Here is a 20,276-nt window from a genome sequence, read left to right as displayed (position 1 = left end):
GTTCATTTTACCTTGTTTGTATCAATAATTTCGACTTGTTAACTAACATTTGCCAGTTGCAGAGGGGATAGAAACTATAGACCCATGTTTACCAGACATCAGTTAGCCTGGTAAATAATGAATGAGGTAGAAACAGCAATATAGAATATAACAGAATAATCACAATAATGAAGAGGTAATCAGATGGTGCTGTGAGTAGATTAAAGTTTCCCTTTGATTTGTGCTCGTTTTCTCTACTGAAGATATTGTTTTTTTTTTGTTTGTTTTGTTTTTTTGCAAGCAATGCACACCATCACATCAGCAATGTTGATGAAAAAGCAAGTGATTAATATGGGTGTCGTTTACTGCTGGGCTTGTACTTCTAGTCATCGAGTTTAATGCATCCCTTGAGTGCTTTAAATTGGAATTAAGAGTGCTATGCTACGATTGTGTTTGCTGGAACATTGCTTCTTTATTCATTCCCTGCAAGCTATGCCTCTTTCTTGGTTGACGGCCATCCTGCTTTTATCAAATAAACCTAATTGGCAATGCAATGGAAATGGTCCTGTATTAAGAGCAATGGTAGCACAAGAGCAGCTGCCTGCTATTGGTAGAAGTTTCTTCTGATCACCCTAATCAATTTCCCTGTATGTATCCATGAAAGAAGGAAAGCTATTCTTATAAGATTGTGTTTGTGTAACAGGATGGAGGTGAGACACAAACAGGCAACGAGGTACACCGCAAGACAGTGTCTGAACCGTTGTGCAAAAGAGCTGGACTAGTCTGTGTTACAGAGTTTTAACCTCATCTCACTGAATCCAGAATGGCCGTGCATCACATAACACTGCCTGTTCCATTTACAGTACCCCTGAGTGTGACATAACTCTAATGACATCTATATTTTCCAAAATATCATGAATACACCTGAGTCTATTATAAATGCACCAGAGGTTATTTCATTTTTATGTTTGCACATAATGATCAGCTTTAAATGATGTACAGTTTATTTAAATGTATTTATTTATTTATTTCATTTATATGGCACCTTTCATACCGAAGTATCACAAGGCACTGTATATAAATCTAATAAAATACAAAATATACTAATAATAATAATAATAATAATAATAATAATAATAATAATAATAATAATAATAATAATAATAATAATCTAATTAAAAGCTAGCAATTATGTTGCATTAAAATGCCACTTTATAGAAATGTGTTTTAAGTTTAGATGATGTACATTACAGGTGTTTAGTCTTACAACACCAGTATCCCTGTCATGATTACAGGCCTGTCTGTATGTATTGGCAATCCACAATGTAAAATATACAAAACACTTTTATAAATCCCTTGTTTTGCTGTTCTACAGAAATGCACCGTAGCCACTATTAACAAGGTATTTTCAAACTTTATGCATGAATAGGATTTCAATCTGGACCTGTTTCCAGTGTAGTTTGTGTAGTCACAGCCATGGAGAGGTCATGTTTATTGTGCAACCTGAATTGGGCTAAACCATGTAAGCTCTCTTTGAGCACAAAGAAGGGATGTCATTTCCTTTAATATCTTTGTATTGAATCATACTGGAGTATTTCTTTCAGTTTTCTAAAATATATGCATAAAGCATGGAGATAAGGGTTGATCCTCTTTGGATGGCATTGCTTTAATTTTATTTGTTATCCTTTTGCATTGTTTAAGATGTTTAATAAACTCCTTATTTTGTCAAAACCACATTGTATATTATGATTGCTGAGAGTCTTTCAGCTAATGGGAGTGCACCTTTCACCTTCTGCACTCCACGACACATCACTGCAAAGTCCATTCAAAATGGTGACATCACAATCAGCCACATACTACAGCAACTTAATGGAATTTCTCTTCATCAACCTTTTCCCTCTTTTCAGTAAAGTTGACAATGGACTAAGTAAGGGTTGGTAATCATTAGAGAACAAAACTATTTTAAACTTGAATATTAATAATAAAGCAGTATGTAATAGAATGTGTGTGTGTGGGTGTGATGGAAGTATAATGAGTTCTGGTTGGAAATCTCCCTCCCGACCTGTGAGAGCACAAAATAGTGAAAGGGAAAGTCCTGAAATGGGCTGGCGGTCGGTGGAAGTCGGACAGCCTGGATGAAGGCGAGACTCAGTTGCAGGAAAGTATTGACCTGGAGGGTAAACGAGGTAGCAGTTGCAAGCAATAAAAGCAGCTGCAATTGTTTGCCAAGGGATCATGCATAATAGCATAAAGGGGGCCGAAGAATCAGTAATATTTTCCTTCGCTTGAGTTTGCGCTTTAACCTGGAAGGACTGAGAGAGCTGCAGTACTGACTGTTGGAGAAATAAAAAGAGAACATGAAAGAATATTCGTGAATGTGGTTGTGTTTGTTTGTATTGTCTGTTAGTAACTGTCTGTGTTTATTGAACCACCAGACAGCTAACACGTATCCGGAGCTGTCACCTTGGGCCAGCACAAGCAGGATCATCACTGCACCAATAGTCACAAAATAACATTGTTTATCACCCACCACGAGCATGACTGCACGCACCCAGGGCTGGTGACCGTGTACAGTATTATTGTGGGGCAGATAGGTTTGTGATTATTGTTTGGGACTGTAACCATGTTTTCATCTCTATGCAATATACATCGTTGTGTATTGCCAGGATTTATTATTTGGTTGCCAGACCTGGATTATAAATAAAACCACTTTCCAAACCGGATTACAATTGTCTGTGATTACTCCACTGCATCATCTCTACACCTGTTCACAATCACCAGCCACTTTGCCACAGTGAGGTATAGCGTCTCTTTTATGCTGAAACAGACCGTGTGTTGATATTCTTCATTAGACAGACGCTTGTCATCCTATAAACCTATAATGCACTGTTTGTTTAACAAGTCAGTTATTAAGTGTCTCGGCCAGCACACCCTGCTAACTTGATTTCCAGTTTTCGTTATTGTGATGCACAGGCATTCTTACTAAAAACAGAGACTGCTTTTGTTAAGTTAAGCAGAGAAGCCAAAATCACCTGTTCACTGTTGAGTATTCTTCACTGTGGAGCTCAGAGAGATTAAGGGTATTTCAGGGGATGTGACGAAGCAATCTGTTCCTTTGTTATGGTTACTGCAAGGACCTGTAAAGGAGACCGAGTATAAATGTACCGTGAGTGTTTCGTGTTCTAACTGTTATTTGTCATTGATAGACAGCTAACATTAACATTAACATTAACATTTGTCGCTACAAGCCAGCACCAAACCCGGACTAAACTGCACCACTGTTTCTCGAAAGTTGTATAGCACTACACCTGCACAAAGAGCACTCATTGTCTGAAGTGACTGTGTCTGTGTTGTTTGTTATTATTAGTGTCTTATTATTTCGGGATTGAAACCCTTCTTTTGCACTGAGCAATACACATGGCTGTGTAGAGCCCGTGCTTTTTATTTAAGTGTTGTAGACACGCTACCCCGCCAAATAAAGGAGCTGTTGAATTGTGAACTGTCTTGTCTCTGTCATTTCCGGAGCGCTGCATCACCACTGCAAACCACAAGTTCACAATCCCACACACCCAACCCCCTTACACTAAAACCACAGGAGGCAACAATAGTACAGCAGGCTGTGGAGATTGGAATACTGCTACATAATTGTTTACAATGCTATCCTTGTCAAAACCCTGAATGATCTACTTACCTCTAGTAGTGCTTATAACCTTAGCTCTCAGACTGTTCTGAGTTTTCCAGTTCTTAGGGCTTGTACAGAATTTGGAAAAAAGGCATTTAGTTTTCTAGCTCCGTGGTCTTGGAATAAACTTCAGGAAGAACTGAAACTTACTGTCTTGATCCCTTTAAAGACGTATCTTCTGATGTCTTTTCATAATCTCATTACTCTGCTTAAAAGAAGTATCTTACAATGTCATTTCAGAATCTCATTACTCTGCTTAAAAGAAGTATCTTACAATGTCATTTCAGAATCTCATTACTCTGCTTAAAAGAAGTATCTTACGATGTAATTTCCTTCATTGATTTAGTGTTTGAGATCATTCAGAGTCATATCATTTGTGCTTTCCTGGAGAATCAAAGTGCTAGGACTGAACATCCACTGAAAGTCTGAAACTACTTTCTGTTTAAAACAGTGGGACTCAGTTTGGACCAGGCTGGTACAGTGATGTAGCATTGCTTTGAAGCTATGCATACTCCTAGTAGCTGATTGATATGATTTATGAAGTCTGTGGCTCTTTTAGTACAGTGGTTCTCGCACTTCTCTAACTCTATTGAATAGACTTGGGCCTGCCATCACCACCTTATATATATATATATATATATATACACAGCTCTGGAAAAAATTAAGAGACCACTGCAAATTTTTCTTAAATCAGCATCTCTACATGTATGGCAGCCATTCCCTTCCAGTGTCTGAAGAATTCCAACACAGGAACACCTCATTCTACTGAATGAGATACTGATTAGGGGATCACCTGAACCAAATCTTATTTAATGAGAAAAAGTATAAAAAACACTCCTGTGGTCATCACTATCCTCTTGCAATAGGACCAGCTGGATGGCAAAACAGTACTAGTAGTACCTCAAAAGTAATTGGAATAAAAAAATAACTATTGACCATACCCAAAGAGTTGAAAAGGAAAGTTTTGAGTGAGGAAAAGAAGGGTTCAATTCTGGCTTTACTGGCAGAGGGATACAGTGAGCGTCGGGTTGCTTCCATCCTTAAAATTTCAAAGAGGGCGGTTCATAAGAACAAGGTCAAGCAGCACACTTTGGGGACAACAAAGCTACAGACCGGCAGAGGGCGAAAACGACTCTCCACTGACCGGGATGACCGCCAACTCATTCAAATGTCACTCAGCAACCGTAGGATGACATCAAGTGACCTACAAAAAGAATGGAATACGGCAGCTGGGGTGAAGTGCACGGCAAGGACGGTTCGAAACAGGCTCCTAGGGGCAGGGCTGAAGTCGTACAAAGCTAGAAAAAAGCCCTTCATCAATGAGAAGCAAAGAAGAACCAGGCTGAGGTTTGCAAAAGACCATAAGGATTGGATCTTAGATGACTGGAGTAAGGTCATCTTCTCTGATGAGTCCAATTTTCAGCTTTGCCCAACACCTGGTCGTCTTATGGTTAGACGGAGACCTGGAGAGGCCTACAAGCCACAGTGTCTCGCACCCACTGTGAAATGTGGTGGAGGATCGGTGATGATCTGGGGGTGCTTCAGCAAGCCTGGAATCGGGCAGATTTGTCTTTGTGAAGGATGCATGAATCAAGCCAAGTACAAGGTTGTCCTGGAAGAAAACATGCTTCCTTCTGCTCTGACAATGTTCCCCAACTCTGAGGATTGGTTTTTCCAGCAGGACAATGCTCCATGCCACATAGCCAAATCAATCAAGGTGTGGATGGAGGACCACCAGATCAAGACCCTGTCATGGCCAGCCCAATCTCCAGACCTGAACCCCATTGAAAACCTATGGAATGTGATCAAGAGGAAGATGGATGGTCACAAGCCATCAAACAAAGCCTAGCTGCTTGATTTTTTGCGCCAGGAGTGGTATAAAGTCACCCAACATCAATGTGAAAGACTGGTGGAGAGCATGCCAAGACGCATGAAAGCTGTGATTGAAAATCACGGTTATTCCACCAAATATTGATTTCTGAACTCTTCCTAAGTTAAAACATTAGTATTGTGTTGTTTAAAAATGAATATGAACTTATTTTCTTTGTACTATTCAAGGTCTGACAACACTGCAACTTTTTTGTTATTTTGACCAGTTGTCATTTTCTGCAAATAAATGCTCTAAATGACAATATTTTTATTTGGAATTTGGGAGAAATGTTGTCAGTAGTTTATAGAATAAAACAAAAATGTTCATTTTACCCAAACACATACCTATAAATAGTAAAACCAGAGAAACTAATAATTTTGCAGTGGTCTCTTAATTTTTTCCAGAGCTGTATATATATATATATATATATATATATATATATATATATATATATATATATATAGGCTTAAATATTAATTTATTATGTATTGACAATGTCGACCCAAGGGACTTTTTCAGCCTGAAAAAAGAAACAAGGACCAGGGGTCACAAATGGAAATTAGATAAAGGGGCATTCAGAACAGAAAATAGGAGGCACTTTTTTTACACAGAGAATTGTGAGGGTCTGGAACCAACTCCCCAGTAATGTTGTTGAAGCTGACACCCTGGGATCCTTCAAGAAGCTGCTTGATGAGATTCTGGGATCAATAAGCTACTAACAACCAAACGAGCAAGATGGGCCGAATGGCCTCCTCTCATTTGTAAACTTTCTTATGTACTTATGTTCATATATATATATATATATATATATATATATATATATATATATATATATATATATATATATATATATATATATATATATATATATATATATATATATATATTTATTTTGACACCATGTGCAAATAGACGGTAAAAAACTGTGAATATTTTATTGCACATTAACTTTGTATAAAGCAGATAGGTAATTGAAACAGATTCGAAACTAGTTGGACTGCTCTAACCCACAAACCCCAATCTGAATTTAACACATTGCACGGCAACATCGCCCAGACCTTAAAAAAAAAAAAAAACAAAAAAAAAAACACAGAAATATATAAAGGAAGCAAACACTTTTTTTATCTACAAAGTACAGGAGCGTTTTCAACTGCAGAACAGTATCAAAATCACAATTAGTTCTTTCATCAGCCAACATTTTATTTACAGTATATTTGACCACGAGAGAGAGAGAGAGAGAGAGAGAGAGAGAGAGAGAGAGAGAGAGAGAGAGAGAGAGAGAGAGAGAGAGAGACATGCAATCTTTTCAAATCTTTTAAATGCAGATTAAAGTTAGATTTTTTTTTTTTTTTTTTTTTTTTTTTTTTTTAGGCTTAAATAAAAGTTAGCGTATACATGAGTCCCCATGCAGAAGTATTGAATTCCAGTAATTCACAGCTCATGGGAACTCGTATACAAATTGGTGGCTAGAGTCAGTCATTACAGGACCTTACAAGACCCTGATACAGGAACTTGCTACACATCAGACTATGCAAAGAAATAGCTGACAGTTACAGTCTTGGGGCAGGATTTTCAAGTTTGTAAATGACAACTCTTTATGTAGCATTGATTTTGGCATTTCAAGCAGCCATGGTGCCTACTTTGTTATTAAATAATCGTCCTAATGTGATTTCCTAAATTATGTTGATTTACAAAATAATGTTAATATCTTGCGATCATTTCTTTTGTTTGCGTGGGAATTTAAAAGCAAATCCGTGTTAACTGTCATCATTTATCAGGAGTTAATTTGCACTTGGAAAGTGAGGGTTTTAATGAACTAAATCACCTTGAAACAGAAATTTAACAGACCACGGCTGTGATAATACAGAGACTACCTAGATAATTCAACATTTGTAGTTATGGAAATATTTTAGACTTTTACATACTTTTGGTTATGAATGAGACTTGTTTCCTTTTTTAATAATTTGTAACCTTAAGCCCAGAACACATTGCCCGGTGACATTGTAGGAAGGGATACATGGATGCATAAACTACAGTGGCAATGGGGCGAATCTATAGGTGAAAAGATAAGGCTATAGCAATAATACATACCTACAATTTTGGCTAGAACTTAAGACGAAGTCATCGTGAAAACCATGATCTGTGGCTACTTCTATTCATGTTGAGTTTATTTATCGCAGTGGGGAGCAAACAGTACCAGAGAAAATGCATGATTAGAGGAATTCACTGAACAACTAACTATAAACAAATTTCTATCAAATTTCTAAAGTTCTATCATAATTTCAAAATCTTAATAAATGTATAATGAAGTGTTACATACATGGTATACATGTACTGCTGTATAATAACTAACTACAAACACAAATGACACTTCAAACGTATTTATTTATAGCCTACAGTCGTACATACTAAAATACATACAAAAGTAGATGTCAACATAAGAAAATAAATTCCAACCAATATAGATAGATGACTTACCCCCAGTCCCGTCCAAAAAATAAATACAAGTTTTTTGTTTTTTTTAATCTGTGCCATCCAATTTTTACCCACACGTCAGATAATTGTAAATCAGCATTGTATATGTTAAGTTATCTAAATAAATGTACATTCTGCTTGACAAAACGCACAATTTTAAATGATTTTTTCTTCATCTCGTTAACATGCATTTTGATTGAGTTCCCCTTAATAAGTCATTGAGACAGGAAGTGATGTACGTGACCTTCGACAATTAAGTTTTTTAACGAGAAATGCGTTCATTAACAATCTCATCAACTCAATTTCAAAGCATTAATGGACTGATTTAATTAATACATTTCTTTTGAAAATCACTTGCTACTAAAGCTCTTGTTACTGTACTTGGAGTTTGATACAGTAACACTGTTTTTTGAAAATCCTGCCCTTGGTTTCTGTGCTACAGTACAATATGGTCTTCAGTAGTGCAGTGAAAAGTCTACAGTGAACTCTTCTCTACCCGCTCACTAATAAAACAAAAAAACTAAACTAAACCGATTAAAATGTGCCTGTGTATATATTGCACCCGATTTCAAATGCAAACTGTACAGTTTGGTTGGCAGTTAGCTCCTCCCCATTCCGTACATTTTGGTTGACAGTTAGCTCCTCCCCATTTTGGATATGAGCTCATCACAGATCTTTGTCAGCTCTTCTATCTCTTTATTCTGGAAACAAAGAACAAAACAGAGAAAAGGATTATACAGGATTAGAAAAAAGCTGCTTTTTGCAAGAATAATTTTTTATTTTTTTTTCCCCGTTCCATGAATATATTCATTCAGACCTTCCATAGGTGCTGTATAAATGTGTTTTAAATTAAAATGAAAAAAATGAAAAAAAAATGTTGATAAAACAAAAGATGCCCTCCTTTTTGGTTAAAAGAGACACACATTCGTCCAACCAGATCTCAATGCACCCATACACAAAATATAGATTACTGATGGAAACAGACTGGAACCTAAAACAAGCTTGCACTGACGCACATCTCTGGGATTTCACCCAAAAAATTACCACAAAGATAGGACAATATTGTGGATTTGTTTCAAGGTAGTGCTTAGTCTTAATTTTAGGAGCTTTTTATTGTATTTGTTCTTTAAAGGCATGCCTAATGTAACCAATGTTTTTGACTCTTTTGCTATGCAGTGGTGTGCTTGGGGGATGTCCTCCGTTAAACAGAGATATAATAACATGTTTCTGGGTGAATCTCTTCGATTCAAGTATTTAAGGTATTATGAAATGCAGCTAATATGTTTTTACAGGTCTTGTGACAATACGGATTGTACTGGAGTTTCGTCTTAGAAACGGACCTAACTGTTTTATTCTTCTCTGGACAGTCCTGGGTTCACTCCTACTCCTCTCATTTCTATCCCTTTCATTGTACCCTGGACACTAGCACCCTGCAGGTATTGACACTACAGTAACCTTGCACAGATACAGCTGTCCAGCTCCAGGCTTCAAAACTGCATTGCCAATATGCAGTAATCCCAATTCTATTGTGATAGCAACATAACAGCCAATGGAAAAGCCACCTCAGGCGATCAGGGACAATTTGGGAATATAATACTGGAGTTCCCTGATCTGAGACTGAACTGCCTGACTCTGTTTGTATTTGTGTAAAACTGATTAAATACATTATTATTATTATTATTATTATTATTATTATTATTATTATTATTATTATTATTATAATACATTGTACTATAAGCATTTCTAACTTTACAAATGTAATGAGACTTGATATGTGCAACCGAGTTGTTCTGTTCTGTGCTGAGTTGCTCTGGTTTTGGTTGCATGACCTGGGGGATGATTTGAAAAGCCCTGCTCCCTCTAATTTCTCTTGGCTGTTTATTTCATTTCCTGTCCGGCATGCACTGTGCTTGTTAGATCAGATACAAGAATAACAGACAGAATCGGATTGTTTTGTATAAGAACAATAAGAAAGTGCAAGAGAAGCTAGGTGCTTATTTATTGAAGAAGCTGGGATTTTCAAAACCATTCAAAGCACTTCCACAGGCCGTAGGACAAAAACAAAGCAATACAACTGAAGGCTCTCAGCAGCACACACCCTTCTCCACAGCTCATGTGGGTTATGTATCATCATCAAGCACAAGCACAGGAGACACCTCCCCAGGATTTGGTTCTTTGAGCTAGAATGACCGAATATACTATGTGCCAGTATACCACCACAGATATAAAGCTGCTGCCTGGTCTGTGAATGGGATTACCTTCTGTTCCAGGGTCCTCTCCAGTGAATCCACTCTCATCTGCTCCTTCCTCAAGCTGGCCTGATAGGCAGCCTGCTCCTGCATGGCCTTAGACCGCACATGGGCAATGTCAGCACTGGCTCTGCAACACACACCACACACACACGCAACACACATACACACACACAGAGTTGTTAGGGTTTGCTGCTTCAAAAAACCGTGACATTAACTTGCTGAAGAAACTGAGACATAAGTATATTTTCTTTTTTTCTTTTTTTAAATAGAATGAAACAAAAGTAAAATACAGTCAATTCTCATTGAATCTAACTCAGATTAAACAAATTTCCTGATACTATGAATTTCCTACATGGTCCAAGAAAAAATCAGCAGTGACTGTTGTAGATTTCTTCTATAATACATATTCACAGAACACAAATTTCCTGTGCAAATTATTTTAGAGCCCCCACCCCCCCGCCAGGGGAGAAAAACATGAATGAAATGAATTACCCTAGTTGGAACAGCTGAGTGTAAAGAATGTTGGGAAACGTATTAACTTGCACCCAGATTAGTGCCTCTGTACTGTATTTTAGTGCTGTTTTTGAAATACTGATCCTATGATGCATAATGAATTCCATAGTGCACACGCATCAATTCCATTTTCATGAAGCACTGAAATGACCAGTGCAAGAAAACTTGCATTATCCTTGCAGACAAAAGTGGAGTTGTTGAAAGCGATGGATGATGCACCACCATACAAGAAAAAGAAAGACATTGCTGCAGATTTCAACATTCCCGTGAACAATTTCTCAACCATTCTGAAAAACTGGGATACAATAATACAGGCCTATGAACAGCAAACTGTGGATGCAAGTCACCAAAGTGTCCGATTTGCATGATACCCTGATGTTGAGAACACCTTGTTTCGTGGTTTAAAAATTTCTGTGATCAGAAAGGGACGTGCAAGTTTTAAGTTATACTTTTAAAAAGTTTTCTTACAGCTATATTTTCAATAAAATGTACAGTACTTTTAAATGTGTAATACTTTTCATTGTTCTGTAATTGAAAATTGGTTTCAGCGTTACTGTAACTTCAATAAAAACTGACATTTGGCCTGATAATAAGAACTACTGATAAAACTATTCTTTTTGACAGTCCCTTGAAATTAATATTAATGAGTGGACTGTAATTGCAGATAAAATGTGAGAAGTTTTATTTTATTAAGAGTACCATAGTAAAATTATACAGTAATTTTGCAGCTTTTCCATGTTTTTACCATTGTTATACTATGTATTTACCATAGTTTATCGTAGTTTGACATGTTTTCATATGCTTCCCTATATTTCTTTACAATGCAGCCAGACTTCAGGGTGTATCTGATGGTTATTTTATTGTACGGGCTGTAAGCCACTGGACTTGAAGGAAGATTCGTTTCTATTTTGTTGTTAAACCTCATGTTGATCTGAAAAGCGTAATTATGAATCAACATTATGATAACAAAGAGCACAGCTGCCATTTTAAACCAGTACATTAAAGCCAAAGGCCTGGCAGGTGGATGCCAGGATTGAGAATGCATTACCAGGGTCTGCTGGCAGAGTTTAAACTCAAACACCCAGCTGAAATAGGGCTAGTTCAATAATAACAATATGTTTTAACAATAATAAAATAAATCCTGGAAAACAACAACAACAAAAAAAAAAAAAACGTATTATTAATCACAGCAAAGAAGATAGGACTTGAGAATAACAATCAAAAAGTGATTTCTGTTTAAATAATTAAATTGGATAGGACTGTTCTGTGCTGAGATGACATTTGACAAATTACTTTTATGTTATAACCACTCAATCAACGCCACTATTTCTGACTGAATTTGGGGATCTGCTATCTAAATTTGACAGTAGATAAGATCTTTTATTGAGTGATTTTAATGTTCATGTTGACATTGATTCTGATTCTAACTTCTGATTCTAACAAATTGATGAGCCTAGGATTCCTTAGATTATATCCTGCATCTCAAAGGTCCTATGCATAGTTGTTGCCATACTTTAATCTGGTAATTTCTCGTGGTTTAGCTGTTAAAAACGTCATAACCCTAGATCTTACTATTTCTGATCATCATGCCATTCTTTTTTGAGGTGACTCTGCCAGTGTCTACAAAAACTGTGGTCCGTCCATTTAAATCCCAGGTAATTAATTATTCAGCTGCCGTTAAGCTTTCTGATGTATTGAGCTCATTACCACTCTCTGAGTTCTCATCAGTAGATGAGCTGGTTAATACCTACAGTTTCACCTTGACTGGTATCTTAGATACTGTAAAACCAATCAAAACTCAGAGAGTCTTTTAAAAAAAGCTCATCATGGTTCAGTGATACAACTCATAAGATGAAATAGGAGGCCTATAAAATAGAACAGAGATGGCGGGAATCTGAATTGCATGTTTATTACATCGCAGCGAAGGGCCACCTGGTAAATATAGGAAGGCTAGGGGGCTTCTGAGTGGAGCATTCGGTAAAGGCACTCCGCGTGGAGTGCAGGATCCATCATATAGCCTAATTCTTCTTGATCTAAGTGCTGCCTTTGATACTGTAGACCATTCCATCCTACTGAATTGTCTTGAAAGCACAGTAGAACTGTCTGGCCTTGTCCTACCCTGGTTCAAATCTTCTCTTTCTCATAGGTTTCAGGTTGTCTCTATTGGGGAGGTAAAATCTGCAAGTTGTCTGTGTTCCACAGGGCTCCATTCTAGGTCTCTTGTTATTTTCATTCAATATATATGCTACCGTTAGGTGACATTATCCGCAGATATGGATCAACTTACATTGCTATGCTGATAATACCTAGTTTTTGTATAAAAAGTGATATATAAATGCAATAAATAAACAGTAAATAAATAAATAGATAAATAAATAACAGCACAGTTTGCATGTTCTTGGATATGTTGAACATGTTGAACTCACAGAGACTGGAAGTGTTGAGTCTGGAATGCATGCTAGTGAACAGACAGAAGCTCACTGTGATACTTACTTATCCAGTTTCTCTTCCGCATGGATTTTAAGGGCATGGTACCTCTGTTCCTCCTTCTTCACCCGGGCAAGGTACTCTTGAGCACACCTCTTCAACACCTCCTCGTTCTGACACAAACACAAGAATACACAGGTGGACTATCAACGCAACCAATACTGCCACCATCTCAGCACCTCACTTTAGGGAGCACCTTTTTGAACTAACATAAAAGTAGTGCATAAAGGGTTTTTGCAAGTCCAGTTAACTGTAGATGACACATGCTCACATGCTTTTCATTACCAAATGAACTGGTTTGACTGTAATTGAAATGAAAACAGTAGCACTTTAGATAACAGGCAGCTGTGTTATTACATTGTAAGAGCAGGGTGGTTTCCTCTCTTATATGATAACTACTGCAATAACAGGGGCATGGAGAGGGCCTTGTGAGTAACATCAGAGACAGCGTGGGAGATGTCCTTTGTAATTGCACAGGTATTCCACCAGCACAGTTACCATGTAAGGGCAAGAACTATTGGGAGGTACCCAATTACTGCCATGTTGCTACTTGGTAACGTATGGACCAAAATATACCAAGAAAACTTCAAACACTCTAAAACACAAGTGCATGCCACTTTTTTCAGTTAAACACTGAAGGATTTTGGAGGCTTACGTATACAGTTCTTAAATAGAAGTCAGGCTTCTTGACCTAGCTTCTTTTAGTTTTAACTCAGTTCCTCAGTTTTTTTTCTTATATTCTCTGCTGTGTGATATAAAGCTCAACAATCCTTGCTGTCCTGTACACAGTGACAAGGCTGTAGACTCCATATTAAACTACAGCAGCATTGGCAGCATTTCACCAGAACCATTCGGTTTGCAAATCCTATGAAAATTAGCGATTAAATTCCCTGGACCTCTTACTGTGTATTTCTTTTGCTCTCCTTTATACTACAAGTCTCTTGGTTGCTGGGGACTGGAAAAGTTTTGCTTGACTAAGCCTGTCACCCCTGTGTCCACTTTGTGGGAATGTATCCAAATGTCTGATCCCAGTAAATGCGCAGACCTTTCGGAAGCCATCCAGGACCTCCTTCATTTTCTCATATCGTCGGAAGAGGTCAGCCAGGGATTTCTCTACGGAGTTGAGGTCGGCCAGGGCCTGGTCCTTCTCCAGGATCAGCTGCTGGATGGTGTGGTGAGATAGAGACTTTTCCCTCTGCTCATCCTCTGCCAGACAAACACAGACACCCTCAGCGCCCTGATCTCCGGCTACAGGTCTTTCACAAAATCCTCATATTAACGTGTTTAATCTGTTTACGTAGATTCTGTTGTGGTTTAAACATTTAGAATTCTTTGTCATTGCAAGATCTTTATTCTCAGTGACTTAGATGTATCTGATGCTAATAGGTTGGAGACATGGGTGTATAGCAGTAGTGGCTCTAAATCCACCTCTGAGGTCATTCAAATTTGTGGTCTCTGAAGCTCGCTTCAATCAGTAACAATGTTAAAGCTTTGTATGTAGGGATCTACATGTCATTACGCCTTTTGTTACTTTTTATTGTGGGTAGGTTAAAGGGAAGAATAGTTCTTGTTGTGTTTTACATGTTAGTTATTAGTAGTTTTTTGCAGCCATTCACACAGCAGATATTGAAATACTGTTAAATATAAGTTAATCTGCTCTGTGACAGACCACAAGACTTAAAGATGTTAAGAGAATATCTGAAATTCGAATAGAGCAAAGATCTATGTAAATCCCTATTAGAACTAAGGCCAGGGTTTTTATTCAGGAGTGCTCTCATTCATGCCAGCATGTTCATGAGAGTACAAGGTGTTTCAAAGCGCTTCACTATACCATGAGCGATTTCTCAAAGTTCATTTGATTTTTATTCACACTAAAGAGCCATTTGTCAGCAGCAGTAACAGCAAGGTTTCAGTAAAACATGCAAACATGACACACATACAACAATGAACAACTGAAATCTTAGACAACAGCTAATCAGTGCTGGGACATTGAAACCACAAAGCATTTGCTTCAGTAAAAAGTTTAAATCACATTACTATTATACATCAACAAAAAGAAGAAATGCTGAAATTCAGGTATGTGTGAGCTATGCTCCAAAGAAAATCCTTTAGAACTCAAATGTTGCCTTACCTGTCATACACATTCATTCACTATATGGGTCTCACATATAAAAAAGATGTTAATGCAAACATAGATTTTCATTTGAAAACATGACATCTAGGTAAAGAAAGTTCTCTGTTTGCTTGCCTTGCCCTCCAGGAAATCTTTTACACTTGTACTTCCGAGGTCATTTCACCTCAGCCACGTCTCTGGGGTCATGGCTGCAAAGCACTTCAGTCACTAGGGGAAGCAGCTGGTTCGTTACTGACAGGAAAGAAGGCCCTGGAGGGGTGGGGGACAATTTCACTCTCCAGGTGAAACGAGCAGGAAAGTGCAGGACTATCTGAACGCAGAGCCTGCAAACATACCCCACATCATGTTTTAAAATGAAAATGCATGTTTGTTTAAATAGAGATTTCTTTTAAAAATGCACATTGGAGACCTATATAGTGAATGGATGTACATGTAGTGAAACAAGTATGGAATTAATTTCTTAGTTACAATCCCTTTAATGGGTAGTAATTGACCTGTAGCTGCTGTTTTAATTGAGCCAACCTCCACACAATAAATATTAAAAGAATAAGACAAGAATGAAGACCCAAAAAAAGGTGAGAGAGTTTATAAAAGCTGTTACTTACCAGGCATGCCTTCATTGCATATCAAAGAGTAAGAAGCAGAAAGGGAGGGAGCACAACAGAACAAAGTGATCTTGTTAGGGCAAGCACAAGAAAGCCAGGGATAGAGGCACTACGAGTCTGTTCGTGATCAGCGGAAATGAGATGCGGGGAAAATGGAGGAAAACATTTGGGGAAATTCAAAAATAATGTACTGATCCAAAAAAAGAATAATGATGCACTCAGTGTCAAAATCTTTGTATATGGCAAGGAGCAATTAATATTATTGTACTTTTCCAGAAATATGTGTCACACTAAAGTACGCAGATCTTACCAATCATTTTGCTTGTCTCTCTTTTTTTATTTAAATGATGCACACATTATCTGTATTTGATTTTTTTAATGCAAACGCTTTTTTGAAAATACTAATGAATTTAAATAGCAATCACTCCTTCCAGAAATTTCTACTTAAAGAGGTCCCACGAAGCGCAGAGACAATGGAACATATCAGTCACTGAAAACAGTGATTTGTTAATGAGGAGCCATGCTGTTTAAATACCGCAGTAATGTTAAATACATGCTTACTATATTGCTTGTCTTTTATATAAGAAAATGTGAGACTACAGTGCCTATAGAGAGTCTACACCCCCTTTCAAATTTTTCACCTTTTGTTGCCTTATAGTCTGGAATTAAAATGCGTAATTTTTTTTTTTTTTATCTACACATCCTACCCCACAACTTCCAAGTGAAAAAAATATTCTATAAATTTGTAGAAAATTAATTGAAAATAAAAACTGAAATAGCTTGGTTGGATAAGTGTCCACCCCCCTTGTAATAGCAATCCTAAATTAGCTCAGGTGTAACCAGTCGCCTTCAAAATCGCACACCAAGTTAAGTGGCCTCCACTGGTGTTAAATTGTAGTGATTCACATGATTTCAGGATACATTTAGCAGTTCCTGTAGGTTCCCTCTGCTGGGTAGTGCATTTCAAAGCAAAGACTCAACAATGAGCACAAGGTGCTTTCAAAAGAACTCCGGGACAAAGTTGTTGAAAGGCACAGATCAGGGGATGGGTATAAAAAAAATATTGAAGGCCTTGAATATCCCTTGGAGCACAGTCAAGACAATTATTAAGAAGTGGAAGGTGTATGCAACTACCAACTACCAGGCCAATGGCAACTTTGCAAGAGCTACACTTCTATGACCAAGACTGGTCAAAGTGTGCATGTGACAACAATATCCCAAGCACTCCACTAAATCTGGCCTGTATTCTACTCAAGAAAGCCCACCCTGAATCCCATTTGAAGTATACAAAAAAACACTCAGGAAATTCTCTAGCCATGTGGCAAAAAGTTTTGTGGTCTGACGAAACTAAAATGGAACTTTTTGGCCTAAATTCAAAGCATTATGTTTGGCACAAACCCAACACAGCACATCACCCAAAGAATACCATCCCTACTGTGAAGCACAGTGGTGGCAGCATCATGTTATGGGGATGTTTCTCATCGGCAGGGACTAGGGCTCTTGTCAGGATAGAAGGGAAAATGAATGGAGCAAAGTACAGAAAAGTCCTTGAGGAAAGCCTGCTGCCCTCTACAAGAAAGCTCTAACTAGGACGGAAGTTCACCTTTCAGCATGACAACGACCCAAAGCACACAGCCAAAGCTACACTGGAGTGGCTAAGGAACAAAAAGGTAAATGTCCTTGAATGGCCCAGTCAAAGCCCCGACCTAAAGCCAATCAAAAATTTGTGGCATTACTTGAAGATTGCTGTCCATCAACGCTCCCCAAGGAACCTGACAGGGCTTGAACAGTTTTGTAAAGAAGAATGGTCAAATATTGCCAAATCTAGGTGTGCAAATTTGGTAGAGACCTATCCCAACAGATTCACAGCTGTAATTACTGCCAAAAGTGCTTCCAAAAACTAACTCGGGGGTGGAGACTTATCCAATTATGATCTTTCAGTTTTGTAATTTTTTTTCTCAATAAAAACTTTTTTCCCCTTAACAGTGTGGAGTAGGGTGTGTAGATAAGTGGAAAAAAAATCCTCATTTAAATGCAAGGGGGTGTAGACTTTCTATAGGCACTGTATGTATGTATGTATTTATAGTTTTATTATATATATATATATATATATATATATATATATATATATATATATATATATATATATATATATAGTGGTTTGCAGAAGTATCACCCCCGTGCAAAGTTTTCACATTTTGTTGGCACCTGAGCATACTCCACGACGCTTTAAAATTAGATCTTACATGTAAAATCTACACAAACTACTCCACATTGATAAAGTTAAAACATGTATATAAAAAACAGAAATAAGTAAGATTTACAGAGAAAAACAGATTAATCTCAGTTGCATAAGTATTCAACCCCTTTGCTACCACAGCCCTAAATCAGTTCAGGTGCAAATGATTTGTTTGAAAGGTCACAAAATTAGTGAAATGGTTTCAGCCTGTGTGTACTCAAAGTGGTTTAATGTGTAGATAATTTCCCTCACGCATATACAGGCTTTCAAGCTGCAACTCACATAGTGATCCAACAAAGCAACCATGAAGACCAAGGAGCATTTGAAACAAGTAAGTGATAAAGTGGTTGAGAGGCACAGTAGGAGAAGGGTACAAGAAAATTTCAAAGGCGCTGATTATTCCTCTCAGCACAGTGAAGTCCATCATTAAGAAGTGGAAGATGCACCACATCACCCAGACACTACCCAGATCAGGTCGCCCTCCTAAACTGAGCAGCTGGGCAAGCAGGAAACAGGTTCAGGATGTCACTTTGCAGATCTCTCAAGGTCATTGTTGGCTTCAAAGTTCTGTGACTGAGATGGAAGTCAGTGTTCACACTTCAACAATAAGCCAGACCCTAAACAAAGCTGGTCTGTATGGACAGGCAGGAAGAAAGAAGCCATTGCTCAAAAAACTTAATCTTAAAGCATGCATGGAGTTTGCAAAAAAGCATGTAGATGATACTGCTGACATGTGGAAAAAGGTTTTGTGGTCAGACAAGACAAAAATTGAACTTTTTTGTCTAAATTCCAAGCCAGTCAACACCATCCCAACTGTCAAGCATGGTAGTGGCAGCATCATGTTATGAGGATGCTTCTCTTCAGCAGGGACTGTGAAGCTTGTCAGGATAGAAGGGAGAATGAAAGGTGCAAAATATAGATGACTCCTTGAGGAAAACCTGTTTGAGTCATCCAAGACTGAAACTGGGGAGAAAATTCACATTGCAGCAGGACAATGACCCGAAGCACAAAGCCAAAGCCACACTGGAGTGGTTGAACAAGAAGAAAATTAACGTTTTTGAGTGGCCCAGTCAAAGTCCTGACTTGAATCCAATCGAAAATGTATGGCGATACTTGAAGATTGCAGTCCATCGACAATCCACAACAAACTTATCAGAACTGGAGCAATTTTCCCATGAAGAATGGACAAAAATGTCACTATCCTACTGTGCAAAGCTAGTAGAAACCTAACCAAAAAGACTCATAGCAGTAATTGTCGCAAAAGGTGCTTCTACCAAGTATTGACTTAAGGGGCTGAATACTTATTCAACCAGTAAATTTCATTTTGCTGATATTTAACCTCCTCCTCATATAACAGTGTTCAGTTTAACCACTGCGGCTTTGAATAAAAAAAAGTTAGTTTGAAAAACTGTGCATACACTATTTGTAATTCAACAAAATTTGATGGGGTGAATACTTCTGCAAATATATATATATATATATATATATATATATATATATATATATATATATATATATATATATTAGACACACACAGACACACACACACACACACAGTACCGTGAAAAAGTATTTGCCCCTTGTCTGATTTTCTGCATTTTTTTGAGACTGAATGTTATCAGATCTTCAACCATAATCTAATATTAGATCAAAGGGACCCTGTAGCAGGGCATTTATTGTATTTGTCGTTATAAATGACAGCGTAGCTGCGTTAGTTTTGTTATTGTTTCGTTTTTATTTAGACATGTTCTGGCAAAGGTGAGGGAGTAACTCGTCCTCTACCAGGAATGATTAAAAACCTTGTGGTAATGTGTGGCTGTCGGCTAGTGCATTGTTAAACTAGCCAGCAGTCACACAATTAATAAACTCGTGCAGATTGTTGCTGAAGGATAATAGAATAATTACAAACTAGTTAAACATAGTATTTAAGCCTGCAGCTCTCCCTGCTCTGTGTGGGAGTTGAGAGTTGGGTGTACAGAGGACAGCGAGCGAGAGCGAGAGAGAGAGGAGAAGATATTTAAAATACAGGATCAGTGACAG

At 37.7% G+C, this 20,276-nt stretch overlaps 2 protein-coding genes across 5 annotated transcripts in view; both read right to left on the bottom strand.

The window, feature by feature from the left end:
• The window catches only part of ly6pge (lymphocyte antigen 6 family member pge), a 35,339-nt gene extending 32,114 nt beyond the window's left edge, over positions 1–3,225 (bottom strand). Inside the window, exon 1 of the transcript XR_005951336.1 lies at positions 3,012–3,225. The gene's annotated coding sequence lies outside the window, so the exon portion shown is untranslated. The remainder of the gene's footprint in view (positions 1–3,011) is intronic.
• Positions 3,226–8,356: 5,131 nt separating this feature from the next.
• Positions 8,357–20,276, bottom strand: part of tacc2 (transforming, acidic coiled-coil containing protein 2) — a 186,837-nt gene continuing 174,917 nt past the window's right edge. For 3 of the 4 annotated variants that reach the window (XM_041268162.1, XM_041268164.1, XM_041268163.1), the window contains 5 exons: positions 15,998–16,006; positions 14,304–14,464; positions 13,265–13,371; positions 10,265–10,385; positions 8,357–8,707 (listed from right to left, as the gene is read on the bottom strand). In XM_041268162.1, coding sequence (XP_041124096.1) covers positions 8,642–8,707; positions 10,265–10,385; positions 13,265–13,371; positions 14,304–14,464; positions 15,998–16,006 — 464 coding nt within the window. In that variant the 3' untranslated portion in view covers positions 8,357–8,641. The remainder of the gene's footprint in view (positions 8,708–10,264; positions 10,386–13,264; positions 13,372–14,303; positions 14,465–15,997; positions 16,007–20,276) is intronic. The other variant, XM_041268161.1, reaches the window with a different exon arrangement.

Source organism: Polyodon spathula, chromosome 13, assembly GCF_017654505.1.
Source record: "Polyodon spathula isolate WHYD16114869_AA chromosome 13, ASM1765450v1, whole genome shotgun sequence".
In the NCBI taxonomy this organism is placed as follows: Eukaryota; Metazoa; Chordata; class Actinopteri; order Acipenseriformes; family Polyodontidae; genus Polyodon; species Polyodon spathula.
The sequence above is the reverse complement of the archived record's forward strand: the minus strand, read 5'-3'. Positions and strand labels throughout refer to the sequence as shown.